This window comes from Chroicocephalus ridibundus, chromosome 6 (genome assembly GCF_963924245.1).
Source record: "Chroicocephalus ridibundus chromosome 6, bChrRid1.1, whole genome shotgun sequence".
Taxonomy (NCBI): Eukaryota; Metazoa; Chordata; class Aves; order Charadriiformes; family Laridae; genus Chroicocephalus; species Chroicocephalus ridibundus.
The window spans coordinates 42,573,945-42,594,585 of NC_086289.1; the positions used below are offsets into that span (position 1 = coordinate 42,573,945).

Here is a 20,641-nt window from a genome sequence, read left to right on the forward strand (position 1 = left end):
AGAAAGCGCCCTGAGGTTCCTTGAGCATTGAACGGGCTCTTTGATGACAGACAGGGAGATGCCGCTGCTCCGCTGCCGCGGGCCCCGGGCGACGGCCGGGCTGGGCCGGCCGCTCCCGCCGAGAGGCCGCTCCCGCTCCCCGGGCAGCAGGGGGCTCCGGGCCGGCGGAGAGCGGGGCCGCCGCCGTCACCCGGAGCTGCCTTCCCCCCGCCTCCGCCGGCTTCGTGCGGGGCGGGAGGGATGTGTGGACAAACCCCGGCCGGCTCCCAGGGACGGACCCCGATCGCGGCGGGCTCTGAAGGACGCCTCGGTCCCGATCGCGGCGGGCTCTGAAGGACGCCTCGGTCCCGATCGCGGCCGGCTCTGAGGGACGCCTCGGTCCCGATCGCGGCCGGCTCTGAGGGACGCCCCGGCCCCGATCGCGGCCGGCTCTGAGGGACGCCCCGGCGGACCCGGCCCAGCCCGCGGCCCCGCCGCCCCGAGGGCCCCTCAGCCGGCGGGGCTGCCGCCGCCGCCCCACAGCGCTTCCGAGCACCCAAAGTTTCGGCGGCGGTTGCATAACTGCGGGCGGGGCGGGGGCTGGGGCCGGGCCGACGGGCGGGAGGGAGGAGCCGGCGCGGCCCTCGCCCCGCCGCTGCCCGGCCCGGGGGAGGGCGCCGCGCTGCCCGGGGGCTGACCCACCCGCTCGCCCCTCCACCGGCCGCCCGGGACGCCGACACTGCTGGGGCGGGCGCAGAGGCAGTCCCCGCGCCGGCCGCCCGCTCCGGCAGAGCCCGCCCGGCTCCGAAGAGCACGTCCGCGGCGGCGGCGGCCTGAAGCGGCCGGGGGGTGACGACCCGCCGCCGGGTGTAAAAATGAACCCCGCTCCCGCCGCCCCGCCGCCGGGGCAGCAGGTGATCCACGTCACGCAGGACCTGGACACGGAGCTGGAGGCGCTTTTCAACGCGGTGATGAACCCCAAGCCCAGCTCCTGGAGGAAGAAGATCCTGCCCGAGTCCTTCTTCAAGGAGCCCGATTCGGGCTCGCACTCGCGGCAGTCCAGCACGGACTCGGGCGGCCCGCCGCCCCGGCCCGCCGCCGCCCAGCACGTCCGCTCCCACTCCTCGCCCGCCTCGCTGCTGGGCTCGGGCCCGGCTCCGCAGCACGCGCACCTCCGCCAGCGCTCCTACGACGTGACGGACGAGCTGCCGCTGCCGCCCGGCTGGGAGATGGCGCTCACGCCCATGGGACAGCGGTACTTCCTCAAGTGAGTGGGGCGGCGGGCAGGGAGGGCGGATGGCGCTCCCGCGCTCGGGACGGGCGCGGGGTCCCGGGCCAGAGGGAGGTTGCTGGGGCCCAGTCCGCACCGGGGGAGGGTTGTCGTCCACGTCTGAAGGCGGCCAGTCGGGGCCACCGCGGGGTGTGTGTGTGTGTGTGTGTGAGGGGAGTGTGAGGTCGCCCTCGCTGGCCGGACGCGAGCTGCGCCGTGAGGCGGCGAGAGGCGCCTGGGCCGGGGGGGCAGCGGCGTCAGGTGAGGGGGGGCCGCCGTGGGATGGGGGGCATCGCCGTGAGGTGAGGAAGGCGGGAGTCGCCTGATGGGGGGCAGCAGCATGAGGTGAGGGCGGCGGGGGGGGTCGGCGGAGGGTACCCGGGGGACGGGGGCCAGCGGCGTAAGGTGAGGAAGGCGGGAGCTGTCTGATGAGGGACAGTGGCGTGAGGTGAGGACGGCGGGGGCTTCCCGGGTGACGGGGGGCACCGGCGTGAGGTGAGGATGGCGGAGGAAGTCGGTGGAGGGTCCCCGGGTGACGGGGGGCACCGGAGTGAGATGAGGGCGGCGGGAGGTGCCTGATGGGGGGCACCGGCGTGAGGTGAGGGCGGCGGGGGCTCCCGGGGGACGGGGGGCAGCGGCGTGAAGCGGGGGCCGGCGAGGCTTTCCAAGCCTGAGGTGGATGCGAGAGCCCGGCGAGGAAACTCTTCCCCGCTCCCCGCAGGGAAGAGGAAGCGGAGCGAGCCGCGGGAGGGCCGCTTCCAGAGCCGGGCGGAGAAGCCCGGCCTCCAAACTATCGGCTCCGTATTTCTGCTGGGCCACACGTCCGAGATTCAGAAACTAATTTTTTGAGAATGAACTTAAGAGCCGTTGTTCCAGGGAGTTTTCCAGAACGTGGGAACAGGACACGGTGTGTCTGTGACCTGCCGGAGGTAAAACAGGCTGTGGAGGGGGGAACTGCATAACCCGCGCCCCCGGCTCCAGGCGTGAACTGGGGAACCGCCGCGTTCGTATCCTGGGCGGCTTCTCACTAATGGAATGCACTGCTGCAGGACAAGTGGTGTGCATTATATTTATAGCATCCATATCTTTAGGGACACGGGAAGAGGCTTCCTTATTTTAGTGACAGATTTTGAGAAGTGGGGTAACATAACTGCCTAACCCTTCTGGCCAGAAATATCGGCCAAAGTGTTTTATTGGTGACATTTGGAAATAGATTCAAAGCAGTTTAATAGGCCCGAAAATAGTAGTAATATGTGTCGAGGTGAGAGTGCCTTATTTTGGTAGACTCTCTATCTCTGCTCCAAATTCATTGCAGATTAAGTGGCACTGTATTAACATGGTAAATACGCAGCGTCAAAAAGTTTAGTAATGAAATAAAGCATTTACTGATGAAGCATCTAACTAAGGATGTTGAGGGAGTTAAACTGCCAGGGCTACAGGAGACAATTTAATCATTCACTAGAGCTTTCTTGGTCAGAAGAATAGTATCTTGGGTTCACATTCAACCCTGTGTGTGTATATTCAGCCATAATAAATAGCAAATAGACAATGTGTGGTAGGGCTCAGGGGAAAGATGTTTGGAAAAATGAATAAATGCATAATTTACATGATTCTGTAATGATTTCTTTGCCTTGTGGCTTTGCAATCTCCAAAGGATTACTCAAGAGCCCAGTCTTTGAATTGCTCTGCACAGAGTTTAGATTTTTGCCTCTTGTCACACTCTAAGTTACTAGCAAAGCACAAAATTATGTTTTATTTTTTTCTCCCATTCTGTATGTTACTGTTCCTGGTTTATAATACCATGTGGACAGGTACAGGATCCAAACTTAGGAGTTTTTTATTAATCTGTTTTATCACCTGAATGAGAAGATCTTTATGCTCTGCAATTTGCGTATATTTTTCTCAATAGAACAGGGCAGAGAAGAAGCAGCTGACTGATCGGAGGACTGTAACAGATCATTTGTAAAGAAATATTTTATATAAATTCTTGCTAGGGCTTGGCTAGCAGGTGTTTTCAGATACCTCTGGCTAAAAATTACACAACATAATCTTTGTCTGCCATTTGGCTTTTGACTAATGTCAAAATGAACTCATGTGGTTTCACCTTCCTGTCACCCATTTCTGACATAGAGACAGTTTTCCAAGCTGATAGATTCTTGTTGCTTAGGCCAAAATGCAAGTCCTTTACCAAAAAAAAAATGGATAAAACCCCAAAGGGTCTTTCATTTTTTCCAAATCCTGTCAACAGTAGTATTCTGATTAACAACATCCTTTTCTTACATAAAATACAGTTTTCTTTGTGCATGTGATTTGCTACCTGAGTTAGTCTTTGTTTTGTTTCCCCAGTTTTATTTATCTAACAGAAGTTTTCTTATTTCTATAAAAATTAATTGGAATAATGTATTTCTCTATACCTGTAATGTATTTCATAATATCTCAATGCTTTTGGGAGTAATGGTTAGCTATAAAATGATCACATATGAATTACAATATTTTGCAAGCTGTGTAGTGTTTTTCAGGTGAGAATAGAATTTTCTGCAGAAATTTAAGATTGTTATGGAAGGCAGCATTTAAAACTGTGTGCAGTAATATGCAGGGTTCAACTCAGATGATGTGCTTGAAAATCCTATTTGGTTAAACCAGGCATACAAGGCCACACTTTTCTATATTCAGGGCCTGTCTGTCAAAAAAAAATTGCCATCTCTTTCCAGTTTAATGATAAAGATTTGTTTATAGTCATTAGCAAAAGAAAATTAGGAAGCAAATTAAGAGCAAATCACCAGATTAGGTCCTGTTAAAGCCTCTATTATCTGTTGAAGTTTAGAATATAATTTGTTGTATTTAAACGTATTTTCAGAAATCATTAAACAAAAGTAGTGATGGGACTTTCAATGAACAGTGAGCTAACCTTGTTGACCGGGAACCAGCTCAACTTGAAGCAGTCGCACTCCTGCATGTCAGTTCCTGCAGAAATTTTCTGGCTGTGACTGGAAGAAACATAAGTAGCCTGGGGACCACTCCACCCTGTAATTAAATACCAAACCACAGAAGTGGGGGGTGGAAAACAGACTAATGAACACACACTTATGGCAATGTTATCTAAAGCATTTTTCTGTGTGTGCATGTGTGGAAAAAAATACAAGTGTGATTTATTTCTGATAAAAGGGTTTCTGGAAAGACAGGCAAATTGTCTTGCATAGCTCTTATGTTGGTAAGTGGGAATATCAGTTGCATATCAAATCTGCATGCTGAGCTGTGTACACATATTCTGTGAAAAGAATTTTTCAAGTATTACTTTCCACCAATCTGTTTTTAAGTGGTACAGCCTCATATTTCAAATGAAGACTGAGGTTTTAATGTTTTCTCAGTGTGTGTACAGTGCTTCTTGGCCAGACTCTGATTTCATTCCAGAAGGTAAACAGAATATAGGGAGTACGGTGTTTGCACTGAACAGATTTGTGAAAATGTTGCTGCTATTATCTTTGTCATAGTGTGTTTTTTAAAATGTTACAGTGAACATTTGCCATACCAGGACATAGTTGCCATCCTGCTTGAAGGGAAAGAAGGCTAATTACTTTCAATATTTTATTTACTTGACATATTCGGATTTTCTCCTACTGGTTTCTGTTGGTGAAGAAGCTTGATTTAACACATGATCAGCTTTATATTACTGAGCACGTTCAGCAGGACAACAGGGGAAGAAAAGTAATGTTAATACTGTGAAAACAGTTTTTTTCTGAAAATGGCAAAACAGTAGTATTAAGGCAGTTGAAGTGCTCAAATAATTTCCAAGTACAGCCTTTCCCTGAAAGCTATTTGTGTTAATTCTGTAGAGATTGTTATTTTTTTTATATTGATATTGTGCTTGGTGCTGTATAGTATACATAATAGAATTTTCCGCTTCAGGAATGTAGTTACATGACTAGAAATGGGGGAGGAGATGGACAATGCATGAGACAGTTACTCTGCTAAGTTCTGATAAAAATGTGGAAAGCACTAACACCTTTGTACGACACTTTTGCAGTTTGTTCCATAGTTATGACCACAATTACTCGTGGATGTGATGCATGCCCTGTAAGGTGGGGCTTTCATCAAGGCAGCTTTCTTTGGTCCTTGTAGAAAAATGGTGCAAAGCAAGAGGCCACGCAGCCTTCCTGTTTTTTTTTGTCATGCATTAGAAAGAGACGCTTACAAAAGCACATGGCTTTTTTGAGCATTTAATCCACACTTAAAAGGGATTTGTTTTGTTCCCCATCTCCAGTGAGGAGTTGTTCATGTGGGACTTAGTGCCTGAACTGCTCCTCTTGCCAGTGTCCCTTTGTTAAAAATAAGTTATAATGTGCAAGACAGTGTCAAGATATATTACTACTAATTACTTTTGTCTGAATTAATGCATGTGTCTACTATTTTAAAGTGTTCCTAACAGACAGGAAAGCTGTGACAGAGTACCAAAGTTTAATTGGTGAAAATTCAACTATAGCTCACCTTTCTAACTAATTTTAGAGGTGCTTAGGAAGTTCTGAGATTGGAATGTATACATCAAAACTAAATTTGCAAGCTGTGATTGGCATTGAGGTCTACCTCATTGCTTCTTTAACTGGAGTCTGTATTTCAAATGCTGTTTTAATATGATATTGTAAATACAGAGAATTTCCTTAACTTCTGTGCAAATGAGAATTGGTTGTTATCTTCCTGCTTCCTGGGATTGTGATCTATAGAGTAATTTCAGCCTCTAGGTTCTGAGATTGGGTCAGATCTCACTTTGGCAAAACTTGAGTGGTTGTTCTTTGTCTAAGGGACCTGCAGTGTAATCAAACAGGAGAGAGGGTCAGCATGTGAGCTCTTCAGACATGTGCAGTTAGGTCATTTAATTCCTACAAATGAAAATAGGAAATACATGACATACAAAAATAGGAAAAATAATTTTATGCTTAGAAACAAATTGTTATAGCCTCTTGATTTAATGATCTCTGGTACTATGTACAAGCAAGAAAAACAATGGAATTCCAAAGTCATGTCTCAAGAAAGTTATTTCAGTTTGCTAGTTAGTTTATTGCAAATATTAGGCCTTGATAGGATTCTTGCCCAACTGAGGATGGAATAAGAATTTCAGTAATTGACCTTATATGTTGTTCAGGAATAACTGCTTTATTTCAGTACAAAATATTGCCAAATTTCTGGTAAGGGTTATATAGATAAATTTGTACATACTGCCAAAATTAGGTGTGTAAATATTTTAAAGCACAGTAGAAACAATAGAATCATTAATCACAAGAGCATTTAATAAGTTTTATTAGAGAACTGTTGATACTGGAAGTTATTATTGGGCCATACTAATAAAAGTCATAGACGCTAGTCCATATTCTTGCTGTTACGTACTTTGTAGGTTGTTTTGCTTCATTAGAATAGCATACCTATGACTCCAGTCAAAACTTGCATTAATACTGAATTCGGAATGCAATCATATTTCAGATAAATCTGTATGAGCTTAATTTAATTGCTGTACTTGGCAAACATATTAAATAATAAACACTGACAAACTATAACAGTAATTATGTCATAGTAATCTGCATACAAATTTAAAAACTTTTTTTAATATTACATGAAGGAAATGTTGTTTCCTGGTTGGTTTTATGCACCCTTTTGATTTATAACAATGTTTTCTTATCAATATGTTCCACTAAATAATGAGTAAATTCTCATGATTTATTCAGTTTGATATAAACATGTAGCTTGATAGGAATGTTCAGACAGAGCAAACAATGAGGTTCATGTGATCGCTTAAAAGTCCAGAGTGATTTTTTTTGTTTTTGAGGATGTTTGCTAATTTTGTATTTTAGATGTGGGTTTTTTCCAAGTGCATTTAAACAGAGCACATATTCTGCCTAATAAAATTCTATAGCATTAGCTCTTAAGTACATCAGTATGACAGTACCAACGTGGATTTATTTATTTATTTATTTACTTTTATTTCTTTTGTTGTTTTGAATGGTTTAATAGATTACCTTTCATATTCAGTGCTGCGTTAGAAGTAGTGAATTGAACTAAAGCCAGACCTGCAATGGTCCCCACAAGAAAAAAAAAAAGTTTGACTGTAGTGATTTAATTTCTTTGTGCTTCTGTCAATGCAAATGGGTATATGGAACTAAAACATTGAGAAATAAAGTTAAGCTTAGAATTTACAGTGAAGTGAAAAGAAGTTATTCATATGTTTATTTAATTTTGTGGAAATTAAAGTGGGTTTTTTTTTTTCCCATTGGCAATTCTAAATACTTGGAATAGATTACTTTAAAATTGGACTGATTCGCTGGAGGAAATTTTGACCTGGATAGACAAATAACTTATTTTGATATAAATTTATAAAGCACAGTTGAAAAGAAAAATCAAGCTGATTTCTACATTGATGTTGGAATCCCTCTTAAAAAAACCAGCAAGGATCTACGAGCTACTTCCACCCTCACCCCCCCCCACCCCCCCCCCCCGAATTTGGTAGTAGGAATGGCTACAGAATTTCCGATGAAAGATAATAATTATTCATCTTCTGGTCCAAGATGGTGTTTTCTCATGGTTAATAGACTAACTTCTCAGAATCTAAAATTTTGTCACCTGTGGTGCATAGTGGAAATCGGTGGTTAATATGGTGCTTCAAATGTGGTGCCTAATAAAATCTGAGGACAAAAGCAGATCTGCAGTACAATTGCTTTAAGGACACGTTCGATTTACAGGGTGTGATCCAGTTCCCTCTCTTGTTGGGTTTTCTGAGTTAGGATATAAGCTATGTTTTTGACATAGCTGTAAAGTGTTACTGAAGAAAGCTTTAAGCAAGACTACACTGACCCTAGAAGAGTTACCAAGAAGGGTTTCCTTTGAGGAAATATTTAAGAAACTTATTGTAAAGGGCTGTGTAGACACAGAAGTTGCACTAAATCTAGGGGTATGTACTTCTAAATGATTTAAGGAAATCGATGAGCAACCCTGCTATACACACTATTGTGTTGATATAAAATTGGATATATTGGACTCATGCACTTTTAAGCCAATAAATGTATAATGTACATGCAGAGAATTTCATTAGTTTAATCAAATTTGTGTTAGTATTAAACCCAAAGTCCAGGAGTGTTTGTGCAGAGTGTATGACAACTGTCATGCATCCATCTCATAATGTGAGCTGAAAATAAAATTTCTTTATGCATTAAGCACTAGAAAAGAATGTCATTTAGCATATTTTGGAAAGGTGTGTATAGTATAGATACAGGTGTTAATTAAGAATGCTACCATGAAAACATTTTTCTGGAACCATCTGAAAGGGTATTGGCTTTACTAATGGTTTGGGTTGCTCAAAGAAATTAAAATAAGCAGTAGGTTTCTTCTTATAATTTTTGTGAGCTGCTATAGTCAACATCTAAAAGATGGTCTGCCTGGCCAGCTTTACTCCATAGCTGGTAAAGAGATGACAGTACGCAGAGCTGTCTGCTTCCTAAGTTGATGAATGTGTTCAACTCTGAACAGGTTCAAAAACGTAGAATTCGTAAAGTCTGACCTTTCAAGTTTTTTGCTGTTTGCTCCTTCGAATCATGTTGTAAGAGTCGGAGGTTAGTCTTTGACTTGTTTCCTGTTTGGATGCTTTGGATGAAGTTGAAAATTGGTTTTACCCATAATTCCATCTCTTTGATTAATGAGGTTATTACAGGACAAGAGCTTCTTTGTAACGGCGTATTTAGTGCTCTGGGGCCTAGCGTGACTAGCAGATGCAAATTGTATGGAAGCAATTAAATCCAAAGGAAATGTCATGTGGGCTGAATTTCAACATACAGACTTGTGATATTTTTCCCCTTTCATTTTAGAGAGGGAGAGGGGTGGGCCTGATTTTGGGTGGAGGTTTTTTTTTTTTTTTTAGTTTGGGGATTTTTTTTTTTACATTGACTAAATCAAAGTCCAGACCTAGCATGAATACTAATACCTGTGACTGTTGTATGAACTCTTCAGGAATGTAATACTTGGGAACATTGCACTGTACTGCAGTATTTCCTACCTATGACTGACTACTTTTAAGGCAGATGTGACTGAAGCTATGCTGAAGAGACAGATACAGGCTTGCTTAGAGAATGGAACAGAATGTATTGTGTTTAAACTGAAATAATTGCTTAGACTGTCACTACAAATTACTACAACATCAGGGGAGGTGTGAAAGAGGAGTTGACTATCTTGCATTTCCTCATGGCTAATAGCGTGCATGTAGGCAGTTACAGTGTAAATGCAGCAGTAGTAGAGCTGCAAGTCCAGACACAGCTTTTCCTGCAGTGACTTGTTTGTCTGCCCATACCCTATGCAACATCTGCTGGGCCCTGTTTTCTTGGTCAGAATACTCCTTTTTATTCATTGAGTGTTATCTCTCCCTAATCCTTCCTTGGGTTCAATATTCTGACAGTCTTTCAGGTTTGTGAATAGAAGGACACTTCCATGGTATGTTTAAATCTTTCCCTGTACCACAAGGAATCCTTTTTTTCTATCTGTGATCAATTTTCCTAGTCTACCTACTGTTGGAGGTTCTATTAAATGTTCCGTGTTCCTATTTTTCAATGACTGATTGGTGAGCAATTACATAAGCATCATAAAATGAAGTAACAGTCTTCTGTTAAGAAATTCTTAAAGGCTGTCTTAAAGTTTATTGTGTTTCTGAAATAAAAAATTGTCTCTGAACTGTGAGACTTTTGTTTATGTGAGATTCTTAAAGGCCACTGGCAGACTTAAATTCTGTTGGGTGGTTTGTTTTTTTTTTTTTTGTTTTTTTTTTGTTTTTTTAAAAGAAGTTCTCAAAACTTCTTGATTACGGTGTTTTCTTAGGCTTCACCTTCACTGTGAAGCAAAAATACAGCAGCATCAGAGAAGAAGGAAGTACAAGTCATTTGGAAGCTGACCTAGGTTTAAGGAAACAGCAGTGCGGTTCCTGTTGTGCAGCAGAGTGTGACTTAGGAAATCACGTAATCTCTGTGCCTTCATTTGTGGTATGTAAAACTAGAAGAATATGTTTTCCCACTTTCTAGTAGCTTGTGAAATAGCGTGTTAAAGATTGAGGCACTAGCATGAAACTCAGAAGTATCTATAGTGATGTTGATGATGTAGGGCATATACATTAAGAACCGATCAGCATCTGTTCTTGTCCATGAAAAATTCCTGTGTATTGAAGCAGATAACATACAGGAATAAACACTAAATTTTTGCTCTGTAGAAGTTGTTTCTCACAATGTAAGCTTACATCCTTTTGCAGTGTTACCATTCTAAGTGGATCTGAAGCTTGTGTTTCCATAGGGCAGCTCAGACTTCAACGACCAGAATATTGTCGTGCAGTCAGTGGTGATTCTTGACCATTCTACCAGCAGCAGGAGTTCAAAATCCCTAGAGGGGACTGCAGATTGCTCTTTAATATCCTTCTCCTCTGGTGTTGTTTGTAAAAACTAACTCTAGTTTGTGCAAACTACAGCAGCACATTTGGAGGTAGAACAGAATTTTTCAGACTTCACAGATGTAAGAGGAGGACAGCTTGCCCAACTGGAGTTTGTTATATTTACAGGCCACACTTTCTCTCTTGACCTGATAAAGGTAGAGGTCTCTTTACCTGATAAATCATTTGGGGGATGTGGGTTTGGAGTCTCCTTTTTCAAAAAGGAAGAAAGAAGAAAAAAACCAAGCTCTTTTGTGTCATTTGTTTGCCTAAGTCGCGTTTTGTACACATTAAGGTGCAAATGTGTATGTTGTTTTCAGAATTTTCTCAAAATATGGTATTTTAAAAAGCTTCAGGAATAAAAGTAATTATCGCTTGAGAAAGGCTTTGGGTTGTCTGCTTAGTTGGACAGTTTGGACAAAAGTAGCTTTTCTAATCTTAACATCCTTTCTGTATGATTTCTGTTAGAGATACATAGGAAGTTACATTGTGTGGATACACTTCTCTGCAGGCTCTTGCCAATGCCATTATTCACCTAGGTTAGATATCTGGGGACTCAAACAAAGCAGGCCTTGCATCAGTAAATGAGTACAGCCTGCACTGTGTGGTCATCATTGTACAGCTTTGTGGGGAATGGAGTAAAAGGTCAACATTTTTGAGCTTACAAGAGCAGAATTTAGTGTGGGAGTCTTTCACAAAAGGTTTTTTTTAATTTCACATTTGGTTTTGACACTACATTTTCCTACTCATGTTTGTCCTTTTACTCATGCTACTGTACGTGTTTAAACAGAAGTGTAACTGCTTCTGCCTTGAGATGCTAGGAAAAATATTTTTTTGGAAATGTATATGGTTTAATTGCACAGGCACATGTCAAAAATGAGGATTTGATATGATGTGAAGTTAATGTGAAAACTGGGGGCCAGATTTTCATGTTGAATAAATGTGTGTATATGCAATCTGCAACTCCTCTGACTGATGTGGCAGCCCTGCTAGCATGAGTGGTGTAGTGATGCCAGTGATTCTCACCATCCTTTCATACTGCAGAGGGTATACCTAATCTAATTTTTGATAGCAATTCCTTTAGTGAAGATTTTTCTAGTCGTGGGATGATCTTCTCAGAAATGTCATCACTGTCTCTCAGCCCTGATATCACCCAAATGGTAGACTATAATTTTAGACAAAACTAGTTTTTCTTAGAGGTGGCAGAGGGTTGTGCTTCTTTATTCATGTTTTAAGTTTAATTTTTATCTGCTATTGAAAGACTTTATGGCAGTGGAGAATCAATGCCACTGCAAGAGAATGGACAATGTGAAATTGAATAACTAAAGTAAAAAGATTTCTAGTGAGACTATTTAAAACTTATTGAAAGTGGAACATTAAATGATTGATTTTTTTAGAGAAATTAAGGTTTTGCTAAAGATTCAGCACTGAGGGTAGTCAGTAAAGGTGTCTTGTCAAAGATAGGAAAAATCCTGTTTTGAGATTTATGAAATTCCCAGCATTAAAAAGGCATCCTTTTTAACTTCTGCCAAACTTGAAAGCAGAAAATGATGAATCAGTCATCATATTAAAAGAAAAAAAGAGGGGTATAATTGCAATTAAAAAAAAAAAGGCATCTTTCTATGAAAATTTCTGGAGTTACTAATTTCATGTGACTTACTCTATGTTCCGTTTAGATTTCTTTAATTAAAAAATTAAATGTTTTGCCCTAAGGTCCCTCCAAAAATAGATTAATAATATAAAAAGTTCAGTATCAAAGTTACTCTGACAGCTTTGTAAAGGCCTCTGTAGACAATTGTTGGTACAAAGATTGTGTATGTGATCAGCTGTAGTGGAGCCTCAGCTGAAGGTCACCCAGTCAACATTCTGTATATCTTTCCATGCTTGGGAACACTTGTTATTGTTCTTTTTGTCTTGCTTTTCATTTATATCTGGAGAGGGAAAATGAGGTTCTCTGGGAATTCTGAGACATTAGGCGACAGGTCATTTTTTTCAGTGTCACACTCAGCCACACATAATTGGACAAATATTTTAATTTTTAAGTAATAGTTCACTTCAGTGTTTGGTGGTTTGTTTATAATTATTTATTTATTTTAAAGACAGTTTCAGAGGGCTTTCTTCTTGTTTCAGAATGCTGTTGGGCTTGTTCTTCTATGACTGTTTGTAAGTCATCAGAAAAGAACAAGTTAATGTAATGGAAAGGCAGAAGCTTAGCTGTTTTGATATGTTTAAAAAAAATGTCTATCACCTCTACAATCTAAAAAAAGTAACTTAAAACATGTAATAAGATAATTTCCTCTTCTGGAAAAGATGCTTTGCAAAATGAAATTGGTGATTGTTACACTGTTTTTCTTTTTTGCAAATGAAAAGTTTGATCTCACAAATCCATACCTGAGATAGATTACTCTTGTGAGTAGGAATTAATTATTTAAGCATTTTCAAGATTGAATCCAGAAGCAGAGGACCCAGACCTCCTTGTTTCATAAAGGTGTGAAACATAAGATTTGAAACATGTGCTTGGTTGCCTGGCAGGGATTTATCTGTGACAGTGACGTGACTGGGGATGGCTGCTGTGCAAGGTGGTAGCTGGAGATCGCAACACCCATTCAGCTGCAGTCCTGTTGGAGGGGCACTTGTGGCTGCAGCGTAAATATTCAGCTACGTGTTTTTCTCTCTCTAACAAAGGGCTGGTCAGACCAGGCAGTCTGACTGCCTGCATCTGCTGTGCAGGAGTCCCAGAATGACAGAGTGCATTGCTTGTGCAGGTACCTGAGCTGCTGGTGACAGTGGAGTGTGTGTCAGGACTCTTCTAGTATGTTGCAGTTTGTGCTTGCAGCCTAAAAGTCCATGGGAATATGGCTTTCAATGGAAAGAATTCCATCTCTTGTCTTCCTAAAGGGAAAAGAGAGTCCCAGAACTTTACGCTTAGAATTGATGGGTTTGTTCTTCTTTTGTGTCCTTACTCACAAAGGATTATAGGACCCATACTTCAAGCAGAACCTGAATAAGTATGGAGAACCCTAGGGACTCAGTTACAGGATTTTGTTCCCTTTTGCACTCTGAGCAGAACGGTTTGCCATTTGGCTGGTGACTGTGATTGCATTTTGGTTCTCTCACCAAGTAGAGAGATGATGTGAAAATCAGGAGTGCTCCTAGAGAATTTGTATTCTCTGTTCCAGTCTGTTGATTCCTTAACAAAAGGCTGACATGCTGTGGTATGGGAGATGCCACCCAGATATGTTCTTGAGAATGGGAAATCTGAGTTATTGACACTTCAACAGTTTTGCCAAATTTTTTTTGCCATGGGACTACTTAATGTAACTTCGAGTTTACAGTGACTATTTTGTAGAAGCATAGGATGCAGTAGGAATCTTGTCCAGTCCCTTCTATTAGAGGTAACTCCTTCACATAAACCGCTTTACGTTTCTCTAAAACTTAACGTTTTTTGACCCTGCTCTTCCTGTTAAGACAGTTTCAGAAACTTCTCTGATAGGCAGAAATCTTGTTTTAATATCTTGCCTTTTTATAGTGTGCAGAGTGTTATTGTTTGTGTGTAATGAGAATATTACAGTAGGAATATATATTTGTAGGCCTCTATATCTGTCTACTGTAATTCAATATACGGTAACTTCACAAATAACTTTGCGATTCAAGTCCATAAATTGTAAATAAGAAGATAGCTCTTGGCATTAACCATGCCAATACTCACCCCAATCTATGGAGAAACATTATTTTAAGCAGTTGTCTGCAGTGATTGAATTATTCACATTATTATGTTTGTTTTCTTCCATGGTAGACTTGCTCTGAGGACAGAGGGATGATCTGACTTTAATTCCTTAAATTCTGTTTGATTATATCAAGAGCTAGTTCTACCATCTCTTGTGAGTTATTTGGCAGAAGCAGACTTGCCACGATGCGGGACATTTGGATGAAGTTTGATGCTGCTGTGGCAGGGCACTGTTTTGTCTTGCAGCATGGAAGTGTATGAACAGTCTATGGCACTAGAAGTGGTTTCAGTGCTACACATTCCTGAAAGCAACTCTTGCATGATCTGGGGTTGTGCTAGATAAAAGGAGTAATTCTATTCATGTCTGATGGTCTGCTTTTTAAAAAATGCCTCAGATTTAAGAGACCTACTAGATTATCATGGAGGCTCTTGTGTTGATTTTGTTGTCAAATAATTGCCAAAACTTAGGCATTGTAATTGATTCCAATATTTGGTGCAGTATATTTATAGTCAAATACTTCTCAAAACATCCATTACATTTTGAGGTTTTGACATACTGTTTTTTAGCAATTATCACACATCTTTCTTGTAACAGAGAATTATAAATTCAAAGGTGACACAGAATCATGCATAAGCTTGCATCTTGAGCAAATGGGGATGCAATTAAGACACAGGAGCACTGTCAGTTTCTATTCAGTGCTACTTTTCCTGTAGATACAGACATACGTTTATTTGAGTAGTTTTGGAGTACTGTCTGGTTTGCTTTACTAAAAGCATGCCTTTTGCTGAGGATATTGTCTTGTGAACATTTCCTTTTTCTGTCAGGATGGCCTCTACTAAAACAATATTTTCAGTAGTCTTTTTTTATCTTGGAGAAACAAATGTCTGATTCATTTTTTTAGAAAAAAACCAGGAAGCTGTAAAGAAGACAGAAAAAGAAATGCATGCTATTACTTACAATTTTATTTATAAAGGTATAAAGCAAACTGGAAGCTACTCATTGTTACACGCTGATGGGATGTTACAGTTTTACTGTTTTCCTCATGTTATCTGACCCTCATGTGAACAACAATTTAAGATGAGCTTGTTAAAAAGCAAAACCAAAAAAACTCCTAGACATATGAAAACCTCAAATTAAAGCAGCTTCAGCACAGCAGCATGTATTTGAAAACATCCAGTGTGTGCACCTTTGTGAGCTGTGTTAGCTGTCACAATGTTCAGTACTACTGCTGCACTACAGCTGGTGCAGATTCTGACTATAACAAAGTGCTTTTTCAAAGCAAGAGAAAACACCAAATGGGGAAAATTGAATTTAAAGTTCTTTCTGGCCTGTATGAGTTTGAGATTTTTTTGAAATGGAATTACATGATTAATGGATAAAATGTTCCAATTAATTTTAGTAGACTGAAAAAAAATCCTGCGTATTAATAATCATGGTACTAGGCATGGCTCTTTTTGCTGTAGAAATGATTAATCCTAAAGGCAAATTCTTCCTAGATTTGCATACAGATCAGTTGTTCTGGCTTTCCTGTGTGCTGGAAGTACCCATGGACACTTTGTACCTTTAGAAAGCAGAGTGACAGCATGCTGAAAGGGGAGTATCAAAAATCACATACCACAGTGACCACTGCAGTAGGTTGATGGTTTTAAATATATGCAGTCCCAAGCAATAATGAAGTGATGAGTTGTTGATACTTTGGCATATCAATGGGACTAATCTTGTACTTACCTTGCTGTGTATAACCTGGTCCTTAGCTCTGGTACCTTTGTTACTATTCTTTATTCTTTACTGTTGCATTGTATGTTGGTGAAAAATGAATCCCTTTACATAAGCATTGTTAAAACTTAAAGATTAAGCCTTCATGTTTTAATACCCATACCAGTAGAAGGAAGCTTAGGAATCTAACAGGAATAAATCCGAAGGAAAAGAAAAGTCAGGTTAAAAAAATCCTGTTATCCTCATGCTTTCACCTTCTGACAGGTATGTGATGAACTCCCGAAAAACTGTGATGAATTAACTGTATTGAAAAAATGTGAAGTTCGGTTTTCACTTCTGCAGATAAATAAAATACTCTGTGGAAAGATTATGTTGACTGTATTTAAAGAGCACTTGCAAAGTGCAGAACTTAATCAGAAATTAATCTGATGCTCTGTTGCTGAAGTCTCTGCCTTTGCGGTAGTGCTGGGAGAAAACTGTAGATTTATATCCAAATGAGGAGTGGTGCCACTTGGTTCACAGCCTTTGCAGTTTCATTGCACAAAAGAATTCTAATATATTTGATAGCTTTTAACTGCTAACAGCCTGCTTGACTGGTACCAGCTCAACTCACTTGGGCATCTTGATCCCAAACTCCAAAACTACTTTTAGGCTTTTGATTGCAGCACACAATTTTTCTCATAATAATTAAATTTAGCTGTTTTGAAGTACTATTTTTTTTCTTTATGACTGTACTAGGAACAGCAGGGAAGAAAAAAAAGTCTTAACTAAAATTCCTCTTGGAGCCATAAGGAAAGTGTATCACTGCAAAAATTCCACCTGATACAGACATGACATTTGTCCTGACATTGTGCATGTCAGTGTTGCAGCTTGCCTTTTCAGATAGTGTTTTAGATCCTGGCAGAAGGGAAATGTTTTCTAGTACATCAGCGTCCGGCTGTTTTACCAAAAAGCAAAGTTGCAAAGGCTGCTTTTGGTGTTTTACATTAGGGTCTTCAAGACAAAGCTTTGCCAGTCTTTAGAATCTTAATTGATACAAGAAATTTTACATAAAGCAAAGCTTTATTAAAAAAAAAAGTTAACTGCTGAGAGATGATAGTTTACTAATGGCTCATTCCTTTGAGTCCTTTGAATGAGTCTTCCTTTGATAGTGTAATTCCAGATGGGATATGCAAGAGTGTTGGCCTGCCAGATCATCTATGCTAGACCTCCATAAATCCTGCAAGCTCTTCCCTTTTTCTGAATTCTCTTAAAGTCATGGCAAGATTGCCTCAGTGTAAGGCATTCAAATACAGGTATTTCAAAATAAAGATAAAAAGCTTACTGATTTGGTTTAATACTAAGACAATTTGTTTTTTACAGGGCAGAGTTTTGCTTTCATGAATATTAAAGAAGAAATACACAATGCAAACCATATGTAGGTTTGTTAAATTGCCTGTTGAGCTTGCCTGCAGTGAAATACAGCAGTAAAGGAGTTTTGTTGTCATGGCCATGCAGAACTCATGGAAGTTTAATCTTCCTTGCTGCAAGGTGTAGTGAATAACTCTTACTGATCTTCAGGTGATTACAGTGTGAAGATGCTGGCTGGCCTTTTAAGCCTTTTTTACAAACTGGATGGTGAGCAAGTCACTTCTTTCGAAATATAAGCCAGAAATGCATTCTATGTGAAAAAAAATATCAGGGGGACATGAAGTATGTGTATAGCTTGCAAGCAATTTAGTGCCTGAACAATTATGACTTCTCCAGCCATCTTTTCCCTCCCCTTCCTTTGTCATTCATGTTTATAATAACCAGTCCTATTAACCTGTTTGTTTTTTTTTTTTCTGTGAAACTTCCTGCTGCTTTATTAGGTCCAGTTTTTATTTCCCTGTGCAACCTTTATTTTGACAGCTAAAGCTGTCTTTAGTTATGCTCTTGCATATTATTTCCGTGGCTTGTTAACTCACTTACTACACAGGATGAAAAGCTCAGTTAATAAACATCTAAGTGCTTGACTTCATCTCCTTTCATGTGTTTTCATACCTTACTTACTGCACGCTACTGAATTTGTTCTGAAGACAGAAATACTATCTTCTCATTGGAGTTTCTGTCATGCCCTTTAGTGAGCTGTGCCAGTCGTATGGATAGCTTTGTAAACTTTCCTGATCTGGTCAGTCCTTTTTTTAGTTATGAGAGATTGTCTGTGAAACAATGATTTGATCTGTAGTTTTCTTCCAGCTTTGAGGTTCCGAATATGTCTCCAGTAAAATAAAAAAGGAATTCATAATCTGGCTGGCTGATTTGTGGGCACAGTAAGGCAACAAATTCCTAATTTAAGATAACATTTAATTGTGGGTGACAAAAACTGCCTTGTAAATTACAGACTCAAAATAGTGCTTTATTTTTAATCTGAGTCTTTCAAAGCCAAGTTATGTAACTGGGTAACTTGCAGAATGTTTATTAAGTCTAGGGGTTTGCAGAATGTTTAAGTCTAGGGGTTCCCAGCAGAAGCTGTTAAACGTAATGCTCATTTCACATTGAATGAGAAGAAAAGTCTGTTCTGGGTTTTTTCTCCATATGGTTGGCTTTGGTAGAAAAACGTGCACTTGTCTGTTTTTGAAGATGTCTGTAAGAAATGACTTGGAGTGTAATATTGTGGGGTTTTGTCTGTTTGAGTCTAGAATGGTAATACTTTTAGTATTGTTGCAGTGTTTCCAGAGAGCATACAGAAAAGCTTGAGGGGAATGATAATCATATGGAAATACTAAGGTGTTATTTGTCTCAGGTCATTTATTGACCTTCATGTCTTAGAGTCTGGAAGGTCTAGGGAAGATTGATGGCTTCATGCCTGCCCCGGATCATGAGTTTGTGGCAGCAGAAAGCAACTAGATGCCATGAGGAAAAAAAAAAAAAAAAAAAAAAAAAAAAAAAAAAAAACAAAAAAACCAAAAAAAACCCAGCAATTCTAGTTTCTTTCTTGTGCTTGTCTGTTTTTATTTATATGCTTTATATCAACAAATCAGTACATGAGATTGTATTATATGATGCAGTCTGTCTAACAGGAATTAGCCTAAGTACTGACACTGAATTCAATGGAAATAACAGCACAATAACATCCCTGGTAGTGGAAGATACTGTGATGTTGGAAAGTAAAAAATAAAGCATGTACAGTTGGCTGTATCTAGTAGATGAGTGAGACGAGAGCAGATTTTAAAAGGAAAGTGTAGAAAAGAATTTTACCTTCCTTTTTTGGTGGTTCAGTTGGCCTTGCAGGCTGCCCCTCAAGTTACTTATTCTCTGCCTCTTGTTTTGACTGTTTCTCAGTTCTTTCCCTTGTAGTAGCAGAGAGCTGCTCTTCTGCTGCTGGCTTTACTAATGGGAGATAAGGGGCTGATAAGCAGACAGACATTGAAGTGACCTCCCACTCCTCTTGGTCTAGTATGACCCCTGATGCAGAAGCTGGTTGATGAGACAAGGCAATAGCTCCATTTTGTTCCCTGCCCCTAGCTTCATTATATGCAAGATCAAAGACGGCTACACAAAGCTATCTCTGTCAAGGACAGTAATGCCAGTACCCTCTGACTTCATCAGTGTTGTAGTTGTGGCTTTCGGGGCACATATCTGGTGTATATCTTGGGTCACAATTCTGTTGTACCCAAAGAAAAAGGCTATGATTTTGTTTTGGATGATAGAAACTGAACCGAAAACAAAAATACAGGATGATTGCTCTTACCTCTCAGTCAATAATCTGATTACTCTCATTATTGTAAATTCTGAAAGTGCCAACGTATGGTTAAATTTTACCTGATAAATTTTTAAATAGGACTGCTGTATTCCGCTCCTCTGAACTCAGTATGCCAATGAGACGTCACAATTCTTCATTGAGATGACAGAGTTCCTTGCAGGTCATATCTTAATTTGAATTCTCACAAAGTTTCTTTTGCCTCCTCGTAGTTTATTTTTAGTCAAGGGTTCATTTTCATTTACTGTTTCATTGAATTTGTGTATTAGAAATTCTTTGCCTGTTTTTTTTTAAGGCCATGAAGGATTTTAAGGCTTTGAACTCAATAAAATACAATCTATCAAAAATATTTACAATGTGAAATTGTAAAGGAGGGCAACAAAGGTGGTGAAAGGAGTAGAGGATGTGACTTATGAGGAGCAGCTAACGTACTAGGTTTGTGCAGCTTGGAGGAGAGGAGGCTGAGGAGTGACCTCATTGCTGTCTACAGCTTCCTCATGGCGGTAGCAGAGAGGGAGGTGCTGATCTCTTCTCCCTGGTATCTGCTGGTAGGATGCAAGAGGGTGGCATAAAGCTGTGTCAAGGGAAGTTCAGATTGGATACTAGGAAAAAGCTTTTCACTGAGAGGGTAGTCAAACACTGGAACGAGCTCCCCAGGGAAGTGGTCATGGCCCCAAGCCTGTTGCCCAAGAAGGGTTTGGGTGACTCTCAAATATCTGGTTTAACTTTTAGGTTGCCCTGTGTGGAGTTAGGAGTTGGGCTTGACAATCCTCGTGGGCGCCCCT

At 40.8% G+C, this 20,641-nt stretch overlaps 1 protein-coding gene across 2 annotated transcripts in view; it reads left to right on the top strand.

Annotated features, from left to right (window-relative positions):
* The first annotated feature begins 565 nt into the window (after window positions 1-565).
* The window catches only part of WWTR1 (WW domain containing transcription regulator 1), a 74,154-nt gene continuing 54,078 nt past the window's right edge, over window positions 566-20,641 (top strand). The window contains exon 1 of one of the 2 annotated variants that reach the window (XM_063337428.1): window positions 566-1,246. In XM_063337428.1, coding sequence (XP_063193498.1) covers window positions 855-1,246 — 392 coding nt within the window. In that variant the 5' untranslated portion in view covers window positions 566-854. The remainder of the gene's footprint in view (window positions 1,247-20,641) is intronic. The other variant, XR_010071453.1, reaches the window with a different exon arrangement.